The sequence below is a fragment of the Alosa sapidissima genome, chromosome 14 (genome assembly GCF_018492685.1).
Source record: "Alosa sapidissima isolate fAloSap1 chromosome 14, fAloSap1.pri, whole genome shotgun sequence".
Lineage (NCBI taxonomy): Eukaryota > Metazoa > Chordata > Actinopteri > Clupeiformes > Clupeidae > Alosa > Alosa sapidissima.
In genome coordinates this window covers 10,218,294-10,229,211 of record NC_055970.1, presented here as the reverse complement: position 1 = coordinate 10,229,211, position 10,918 = coordinate 10,218,294, and the positions used below count along the sequence as shown (strand labels likewise).

The window sequence follows — 10,918 nt, the reverse complement described above, 5'->3', positions numbered from 1 at the left end:
AAATTCAAGGTCTCAGTAGCATACAGACATCACACACACATTCACTAACAGCAGAAAAAAAGTAATTAAAAGTATATAATATAAAAAACACAACTAAGCAATAAGGACAGTAGAAGATAAAGAATATACTAAAATACAAATTTACTAAATAATATGCCAAGGTATATACCAAATAACACTTAATCTAAATCAATTCTGTTTGTGTTGAATCTGTAGTTTCAACTCATAACTCAACATAAGCTCAATGGAAATGCATTTGTCAGTAAAAAAAAAAAAACATGTCAGGTTATGAAAGCGGGGAAACAAGTTTCTAAATATATAGCCTAGTTGTTTTGATTGCATTCGCTTACTTAGCAAGTGGAGAGAGAATTTCGGTGTATGAAAGCCAAGGCAGAATGATGTAGGAAGGGGGATAGTGAGAGACGGAGTGTGTGTGCGTGTGGGAGAGAGAGAGCGAGAGAGAGAGAGAGAGTAGGGGTGGTCAGACACTTCGTCCCACTGTATCTCATACACGCAGACAGACAAGCGCGTCAGATCAAAAAAGCCTTGCATAGGGGAGGGAGGTCGACTATGCTGTGCAGCATGATGCGTTATGGCTCAGTCTTTCACGTTTCTCTTCTATAATAAATAATAACCACTGTTTCTTCACGTACTGCTCCATGGATGTACAGTGTGTCGATGTTTCTTTTCGTCTTGCCGTTATTGGCCAAGATGCCTGCTGTGGATATTGCGTTGTGTGGAAAACGAAGAGATATCTTTAAGGATTCGGCTGTTTGCTTGGCTTTATGACAGCCTCCCGACAAGACTGACAAGCCAGGTAACGTGAAAACTTGACGAAGTTGCTTTGAATATACCAAATTACAAAAATGATACTTCCTTTATGTCTTAAAAGCGAAATTGTTGGTAGGCTAATGACATCTGGCCCATTGCGGTATTAATTCTAGTTATATTTAGTGGATATTCCAAATACTTTAACAATATGCCATGTCACCAACCTACCAATTTTTGGCAAAATTATCGAGGGGGCGGAAAACTTTCTCACAGGTGCCTGAGGACATTTAAACTCCAAACTGTTTACTTCACTGTGATTGATTTCTAAGTGGCTAAATAATCTTCAGTTGAGACGTGATTTCCCCCCTGCATACATCTCATGAAATCTGTTTTTGTCTGTTCTCTATAGCCTACAGTTTCATGTCACCGCATAATATATGAGATGAGTAGTTGCCACGAATCAGTTCAAGAGCATCTCGTGCATGCGTGATAGTTTTTTAGGATTAGATCATTTGTCTGCAGTCGGTTATCAAATCTATAGGGCAACACAAAAACTCATGCCGCCCATGCATTCGTTGAATGTTATCGAATACCTTATAGTCTGCTTTACTGCGATACAATGTCTTATATATAAGATTCTCCATACCACCACCATATAATAAAAAGGTGTAACCTAGCGTTAAGAAGTCTGAGAAGTCAGAGACTGTGAGATCGTTTTATCCCCTTGAATTGTGGCAGTCGGCTATGTGATGCAAAATGATTTTATTTTGGAATTTTATTTTGGAAAGACATTGTCAGTAAGATGTATGCATTTCCATGTGTTGGTTCTGAAATTGGAATGCCTTTAAAAACAGTAAAAACAGGCAAGCACATTCCTCTTTCACTGATTTTAACTGATTACAATTGTCTTGACCAAGCTATAAACTTAATGCTGTATTGCATACATAACATTAAAGATCCAGAAATAAAATTTATGTTTAGTGTTTGTATAACATGTAAGCTACTGCCTATTTTTGCAGAATATAAAACAAGGATATTTGTGTCAGATCTGTTCAATTTCACGGCATGGCTCAGCCGTGGCCTACTGGTTAGCGCTTCGGACTTGTAACCAGAGGGTTGCCGTTTCGAACCCTTACCGGTAGGCCACGGCCGAAGTGCCCTTGAGGAAAACACCCCCCGAGCGCCGCTGTTGTTGCAGGAAGCTCATTGCGCCGGGATTAGTGTGTGCTTCACCTCACTGTGTGCTGAGTGTGTTTCACTAATTCACAGATTGGGATAAATGCAGAGACCAAATTTCCCTCACGGGATCAAAAGAATACTTATACTTAAATGTTTCTCTGTCTTCCCCTAATAGGATCAGAGGCAGCCAGCAGTGTCTAAATGAAGTTTCCTAGCCATGCAATGTTCCTGGAAGGCTGTGATCCTGCTAGCCTTGGCCTCCATTGCCATCCAGTACACAGCCATCCGGACTTTCACCTCCAAGCCCTTTCACCTCTGTCCCATGCCAAGCCCCCAGAACTGTGGCCTGGGCGCCCAGGACACAGACCCGTCTTTTGAGCGTGGCTGTGAGGAGTACCCCTATTTCATCTACAATGCCTCGCGCAAAACCCACATCTTAGTGCTGGCCACCACCCGCAGTGGGTCCTCTTTTGTGGGCCAGCTGCTCAACCAACACTCGGACGTCTTTTATCTCTTTGAGCCCCTCTACCACGTCCAGACAGCGCTCATCCCGCGCCTCTCCCACAGTCGTAATGCGGCGGACCGCCGGGTGATGCTGGGGGCGAGCCGCGACTTGCTGCGCAGCCTCTATGGCTGTGACCTTCACTTCCTGGAGAGCTACATCAAGCCACCGCCAGCCAACCACACTACGGACAAGCTATTCCGCCGCGGGGCCAGCAAGGCGCTGTGCTCGCAGCCGGTGTGCGATGCGTTCGGCCCGGCCGATGCCAACGTGGAGGAGGGCGACTGTGTGAAGAAGTGTGCGGCCCTCAACATGACGCTGGCCGCCGAGTCCTGCCGCGAGAGGCGGCACATGGCCATCAAGATCGTGCGCGTGCCGGAGATCGGTGACCTGCGGGCACTGGTGGAGGACCCTCGGCTCAACCTGAAGGTGATCCAGCTGGTCAGGGACCCCCGGGGGATTCTCTCCTCTCGGATCGAGACGTTCCGGGACACGTACCGGCTGTGGAGGATCTGGAGGGCTACAGGGAGGAAGCCCTACAACCTGGACCTGACGCAGTTGACCATGGTGTGTGATGACTTCCTCAGCTCCGTGTCCACAGGCCTCAGCCACCCACACTGGCTGAAAGGAAAGTACATGCTAGTGCGATACGAGGACTTAGCACGGAACCCGCTGCAGAAGACGAAAGAGATCTATGACTACCTGAGCTTGCCAATGGACAAGAACGTGGTGGACTGGATACAGGCCAATACCAGAGGAAGTAACGAGCTCTCGGCCAAACATAAGTACGGTACGGTGAGAGACTCTGCGGCTAACGCCGAGAGCTGGAGGCTGAAGTTGTCCTTTGAGATGGTGGACTACACGCAGACCGTATGTCAGAAGGTCCTCAACATTCTTGGCTACAAAAGTGCCAAGTCCGCAGAGGAGCTCAAGAACATGTCTGTTTCGCTTGTGCAGGACAAGAGTTTTGTACCCTTTTCGTAACAAAGATAGTTGTTGGAGACTATTTTGATATATTTATAATTGTTGCCTTATGACTATTAATGTTATTTTGAGCTTATGATCTTGATTTGTTTCCCATCTCCTTTGAAATTTGCACTAAGACTTTGCAGTCCATGAATTCCTGCTGTTTCAGGCTCCCAGCTAATTTAAGAAGAGCACAACAAAAATGAGACCAGGGAATGAGCTTTCTGAGTTTCTGATCTAGATTTAAGGATTTCTTGTTTTTAAAAGGACCATTATGAGTTATTTCACTGATATGATCAAATGCAACCACCAATACCAACAGTCCAGACTCCTCAACGACTGGCTGTCGCTTCAATGCCAGTGAATGTTGCCATATTTCCATCCAGGGCAGTATATGTGTTGAATGAATGCTAAGGAAATGTGCAAGACCATTCATGACGTAGAAAAAACCACACTGTACAAAAGCAACTGTGCAATAAATGGTGAATGTCACAGTCTACCTTTAACGTTATTGTAATTGATGCAGGGCAGATGTGTACTGAAAGGATTTCACATGAAAAGGATTTAATATCCTCTGTATGTACCTGATATGGAGTAAGTGTCTTAAATTAGAAGCCGCATGAGCCATTAATTCTCGGAATGCATCGTATGGAATTGAAGTCTTGTCCCATCAGCAGTAGCATGTGTACATATTACATCAGGGTTTCGGGCTGGTCTGTAGATGGTGGCCATTGAGATGCGGAGCACAAAGGCACAGCGCTTTGATCTGCCTGACTGCCATGGCTAGAATCCCACTCTCTTTTCAGAGACTCTCAGGGGTGTTGGAAGCGTGCCTCTAGAAACGCATTCCTCTCTCTGAAGGTGACAGGAAACTGTCAATGCCGTGATGAATGTTCTCCTTGCCCCTCTTCTCTGATGTGTTTACATATCCCTGCGAGTGGGAGGAATTAATGTCTTTTCTTAACCGAAGCATAGTAATAATATACTCTGGAAATCATTAACACTCCCTAACACAGTCGGCACAAGTGCAGATGCAGCTGTGACCCTGTTCTTTCTGTGATTGGTGGAGCCTGATGTGAGAGGGCTCTACATTTACAGCATCCTTAGTTTTAGCAATGGACAAGAGTGGCAACAGTCACACCTAGATGAACTTTGACCTCTACAGTTAAAGTTTTGCTGTCTTAAAGGATATATAGAGCTTAGGTAAATAAAAAACAGAGGCAGTGCCCAGATTCCATCTCTCAAATCCTAGAGTTATGGTACATCGCCACCCTCTGACAAGAGCAATAACATATGACCTAAATATTCTCCCTGGATAGCTCCAAATGGTTTCAATAAGTAAACCTATTTTTCCTGCAGTAGCTGAGGCAGTGACTAAACAGAGTTTGAAGAGCATACTAAAACCTCGGAGAACAAGAAGTTTTATATTCAGTATTCAAGTTCAGCTCTTGTGTTTTGTGTTCTGCTGCTGTGCCGTCTAGTGTCATTTTGAGCATTTATTTAAGCATATATTTGAGTATTTTGAATCAACTTTTGAGGGGGATTTTTGTTTTTATAAGATTGACCTTAATTCAAAGGTCACTGTCTGTTTCCCATGTGTGCCATGCGCCGCATGATCTGCTTATCCAGTCATGATGTTTATTGTTTCCCAGGGCAAAACATATGGCTCACAGAAAAAATGGATACAAAAAAATAAAACATTCCTGCTGCTTCCTCTTTCATTCCCTCAATTCCGCTGAATTTAGTCACAGGATGAAACCACTCTTAAAGGCTCAGAGATGAGGACTGGGAGTTGATACTATCCATTTCTGTGTACTCTTGCATCACAGTTGGAGATTCACTTCATCCTCACTCACGCAACCAAACTATGAGGAGCATAAACCCGTTCAACTCAGTTAAACAGTTGGCCTGAATCATGGGACCTGCATTTCACTTTCCTTTATCTTTCTGTAGTGTGTAGTTTTCCACATCCTGATGAATTCCACTCTACCTGCACATCCGGAAAGATTGATTATTTTGCTGTGATGAATAGTAGACTCGCAACGCTCTACGGAGAAACGTGATCATGTCAATGCTCTGTTTCACAATTAAACAATTAAACATTCTACGATAAATGAATGACGTAACACAGGCTCAAACAATAATTGGCAGTGATAAAGTGGTTCTTTTCTAAATATTTAACAGTACACAGTTTGCCTTGAGTAAAAAAATGTGTGGATAGTTATGTTTGTTACCTGGGTATAGGCTCAGTGTGGGCTTGCAGGAGCTCTCTCTCTCTCTCTGCATTATCCAGAGAACTAGCCTCTGCCGCTGGCAGATTTGGGGCTTGCTGACGACACACTGAGCTTCTGCCAGGCCATAGTGGGACTCCTGTAGGGTGCCCGTGGGTTTCGGCCGCGTAGGCTGGAAGCCCTGGTCCTGTTGGACAGAGAACACATTGGTGGGACAGTGCAGCTGCTCACACCTACATGAAATTAGAGTTAGATTGTTCTTTTATTAATTGTTTTGTCTGTTCTGTTGTTCTGTTAATTCATTGTTATTGAAGGATGAGTGTGAATCTAGTGACCAAACACTGTGGGCACAGATGTTGATTAGACCCTGTGCTGTGTTGCATGTGAAGGGCATTTAATGCTTGCATGTGATATAATAGGATGTGTGTGCGTGTGTGTGTGTGTGTGTATGAATGTATGTGTGTGTGTGTGTGTGTGTGTGTGTAGTACGTGCATTTTTGTACAATCTTTGGTTGGCTTATCATCTCTTATGCAAGCGATCTAACCCGGGCTGATTTGAATACGATCCCCACAGAATATTTTGTGATGCGTGTTGCATGTATCCACAGCTCTCAGACTCTATGGGCCGTGCATGCATAACAACCTCAGGTGCAACCTCCTGTCATGAGGCTTCCAAAGCATGTCAGCCTCTTCAAATCCAGGAGGTGGGGCTCGGACTGCTACTATGGTCACCACAGGAGAACGCTGGCCTCCGTCGCGCCGTCATGTTGACTGTGTAATTAACTGTGCGGGCCTGTCGGTGGGTGTGCAGTATCCTCACGTGGAGAGAGCTGCTGCCTACAGTATAGCCCATAATGGCTCAGTGCCCCGATTAATCAGTCTGCACTTCTGGTCCTTCGTGTTTATGGAGCCGGACAGACTCACCTCGCACTAGTCTGCATCTAAGCTGATGCATATTAGAAATGTGGAGCCTACTAAAACTAGCTAACTGAGCTACAGCTATTTGAAGTGCATGGTGTGCTTTCACACAAGACCTATCAAAGGCATCACTCTGACTTTTGTTCCTTCTTCTTTGCATAGGTGCTATTAAGCCACCCACATACAAGTTTGAAGGAGCCAAGGCAGCAGAAACAGGACTCCCATACACAGAGATGCTGACGCAAAGCTTTTGTGGCAAGAGCTTTCAAATGGCCTTCAACATCAAGCCTCCTTCAGTCAGTGTGTGTCCTGGCCATGTTAAGCAGTGCCGTGTTGACTGGGTTCCCTCTTGAATGATCAGAAATTACTAGTGGTCCATCTAGGTTCCTGCTTGTCTTGTTAACACCAGACCTATTCTCAGATTGGTGTAGAAATCTTTAGTTCACCTCTGATTTCCAGGGGGCGTATCCAGTGGTGTAAATAATATTGGTACATTGGTAAACTCTTACCAAATGGTTTATGAAGTACAGCAAACACATCTATCGGTTTTACATGCAGTTATTTACCACATGTTTGTGTCTTTAAAGCCGACGGCATCAGCGTAGCCATCGGTAGTGCCATCCGTCATCCTCTGTCTGTCATTGTACAAAGTCCGCCCCATACCCGATAAGCAGTTATAATTGGCTCCTGGATTTTTGGTGATTGGGAAGTAGACTCCAGTTGACCAATCCCAAGCCCCGCCCCTTTTTACCATGTCACAATGAGGACTTCGGAGGACCTCGGTCAATTTTGAATTTTCTAGTGTCCATTCTGTACGCCGGTTATGCGAATGCTATAATGCTTCTTTTGCAAGTAGACTAAGTGACTAAATAACTAAAGAGCTCAAAAAGGTTCAAATATATGCCTGGGGTGCTTGTAGAAGTGACATCCGATATCCTGACCGTGTGAAACGCTACCACACACAGGCCTAACTTTGGATAGGCTGCTACTTTTCAGTAAAGAAATCTGAGTGTGTACGAAAATGTTACCTTTATTTGTGTTCATAACTACACACAAAAACATAACTAAACCTGGTTTCCACTGTTAAAACGACAATATAAGCCTACGCAAAAAATGATACCTACCTTGCAGGAACTGAACTCGTACTCATACTCAATCACGTATCGCCTTACACACAACAAGAATACTTTCAGCGTTTAGGCACAGGCTACCTTGCCATGTTTAACTTGGGATAGAAGACTGTTCAAAGAAATAAGCTAACGATCATTTTTTCAACAAACGCAATATCCTACTGCGATGCATTATTGATGGATGAACGAGAGATAGCCAATGTCTTCTAAAGATCAAATCATGTGCCGATTCAAAACTATGCTTTGCTGTATAGGCTATGCAGTCTCGAAATCGCCAAAGGCCTACTACATTGCCCACATTTAGCCTAAGCGGGCACTGATGAAGTCTTATGCAAGACAAATCACGTCTGCAATTATGCAGATATGTCGTGCGTGGTAGGTTTAATCTCAGATAGATCTAGTGGTTTCTTTTCAATACACTTGTATCATGTTTATTTGAACTCTTCCTTCTAAAGCAGCCATTCAAAATAATAAGTAGGCTATCGGCCTACCGAAGCGAAGCTATCTCTCCACCTCCCCAACATGAGCTGCCTATAGGCTAGCCACTCTCCCAAGTTCCGTGGGAACTTGGATCTGCAGCACTTGGTCCCGTCTTCAATTAATCCTCGAAATATGGTTAGATTTTGTTATGGCACGTCAACACCATATGTTTGCACAGGCCTGTTTATTGAATCAGAGTCACATCTGCAGCAAATAAGGTAAACTACCTGCTTGTGATAACGTGTTAATTGTTTATCCCCAGTTAACATGCATATCCCATTAAGATCCGTAACACCGGATTGGTTTCTCCTCGTTTTGTGGTGTTCCGCCTTGTTGATAACAGCGGACATTGTGAATGTGTCCTTCCGCATACGGAAGGCCTTTCTGGCCTCTGTTTTTTGAATATATCAATATTACTTGACGCCCAGAAATCCAGCATACACTGTTGCACTCGGCTAAATGGGGGTGCTGCGTCCCCATGTTGAACACGCGTTCTCGCACACTTTCCTGCAAACTTGTCCGACTTAGCAACAGTAACTATGGGACTGACAATGGGAGGTGGGGCTTGGGATCGGTCAATTGGGAGAATTGCCATGACAGCCCTGCAGAGCTAATTGACCTGTCGCTAAGCCCCGCCCCCCATTGTTACCGTGTGAAAACTCGGACAAACAAACCAGACTTGATTAGAAATACATTGTGGACAATGGCAGCTGGCAGTATATGAAAGCAGGCTTTGAAGACGTTTTGGTCGATAAAAGGATTTACTTTCCTCCAGAAGCTATCAAAAGGGACTTAATTATGCTATGGAGGGGTGTATTCAAAACTTTAGAATACATACAAGGTGACAAGCAGTTGTGGCGAGTAGCCGTGCAAATCCCACTGACGTTAATGCTAGCTAGCTAGCTAGTGGAAGATTGATACTAAGATAGGATAGGTTACGTTAATATTTGATGTAGTAAGAATATAGTAGTTGGTTAATTAGCATTTTCATCTTAGGATTTAACAGGGAACCTGTGCCCACGTTGTTGGCTTAGTTGCCTACATTACGTTTAGCTGTTGCAAACGCGAGAGACGTCCTGTAGGCTACTTTTGATGAAAATATACCCTGTTTTCTAGCCTCTCGAGGTACCGGCTATCAGTATTACACGTCCCCAATGCAAAACGTTTGACCATGGTTATCCGTTGGGGTTTTTTGAGTTAATAAACTCCATAAATAACCATTAATTTGTCATTTTATGCCTGCCCCCTGTTGTTTCCTATGGAGTTGTCCGAGCTGATGTCCGAGTCCCGTTGAGGCTGGACTGTCATTGTCTCATCAGCGTTCTAAGGGTGGCGCTTAGCGACAAGTCAATTTACCCAGGCTAGGCTCCTGCTTTGTGCCATAACACAAACCACATGAGCAGATGCAGGTGGCACTTGTTTCCATGTAACAGGTGTGACTGACAAGTACATTATTTTTACACAGTATCATAAACAATTGAAAAATCTTGAGTTTTTGATTACCAGATTAATTATTGATCTGAATCCACAGTACCAGTAGATTTGGATTGTGAAGTATCCATTATAAACTTCCCAAGCATCCACTCTCGCATGGCCCCCCGTCTCCGTGGCAACCTGTGGTGATAAACTCGAGTCTTCCACTGAAGAGCATAATTTGACAGAATGATGCATAACTGCTTCTTTATTTCTGGGTGGAGATTCAGAAGTGGCATGGTCTCTCTCTCCCTTTCTCGTTTCTCTGCTCCTCTATCTTTGTCATTTCCTTCACAAAAGCTTTCTTCTCTTCCCCCTCTCTTCCGAGCGTTCCTATTTGTCTCTATATTTTGCTGTTGTGATGTGGTAAACAGGTCCATGTTTGCTGAAAACGTACGTGCGGTGTTCCCAACATCACAAGCATTATTAACAGCCTACAGCACATGGGACAATTCCAGCGTGCAAAGAGCAGAGAGAGAGAGAGAGCCTTTGCGGGCGTGTTCTGAAAGCCACATTTCAGCTCGAGAAGCCTTCAGAAGAAGGCTGGGGCAGCTGGGAATGAAAGATGAAAGGTAATAACAGCTCTGACGCCGAGGACAGACACCCCGGTGGTCTGTGATGTCAGCGATTACGGAGTAATTTCAAGGGAGATTAAAACACACACCGAGCCACCAGCAGCCAAATAGAATTACAGCTGATGGACCTCTGTGATGAGAGAGGAAAGGTCCCGCCACACAACAGCGCTACATTAACATCAATCCTGAATGGCATGCAGAGCCCCAACACTGTCAGGCTGCACGCAATTCTCACTGGGCTATATACCCATTTCTCATCTGTTTTTTCCATGACATTGATTCCATGTGGCTGGGAATGAGAACAATCGGGCTAGCCACATCAAGGGTTAACTTTCATCACGCTAGCACACTCACACTTTTCATCAGTGCCATGAAAAGTGTGAGCGTGTGCAAGACAATGAGGAGCTGGAATGCACAATATGGTGATTGGGCTGCTCTGTTCATGGGGCATTATAAAAAAAAAAAAGGCGTCGGTTGGGATTCCTGGGTATGATTGACGTATTTGAGAGGGGCGCTGGAGGCAGCCACTGTATTGTTATTTTGATTATGCTGATCAGATGGAATTTGTTAAATCAAATCAGCTGTGGTTTGCTAGCTGATTGAGAAACACTTGGACGATTGTCATTAACATGAATTGGTGTAGTAATATTCATGCCTCCCCCCAATACACCCCCCCCCCCCCCCCCCCCCCAC

General features: G+C 44.5%; 1 protein-coding gene across 1 annotated transcript; it reads left to right on the top strand.

Annotated features, from left to right (window-relative positions):
- The first annotated feature begins 525 nt into the window (after window positions 1-525).
- Window positions 526-5,162, top strand: LOC121682381 (carbohydrate sulfotransferase 1-like). Its single transcript, XM_042062517.1, has 2 exons — window positions 526-817; window positions 2,126-5,162. The coding sequence occupies exon 2, from the start codon at window positions 2,168-2,170 to the stop codon at window positions 3,434-3,436; it is 1,269 nt and encodes a 422-aa protein (XP_041918451.1). The 5' UTR covers window positions 526-817; window positions 2,126-2,167; the 3' UTR covers window positions 3,437-5,162.
- Window positions 5,163-10,918: the final 5,756 nt, after the last annotated feature.

Excerpts from the sequence above, each read along its gene's own strand:
- LOC121682381 (XM_042062517.1), top strand. The coding sequence starts at position 2,168 with ATGCAATGTTCCTGGAAGGCTGTGATCCTGCTAGCCTTGGCCTCCATT.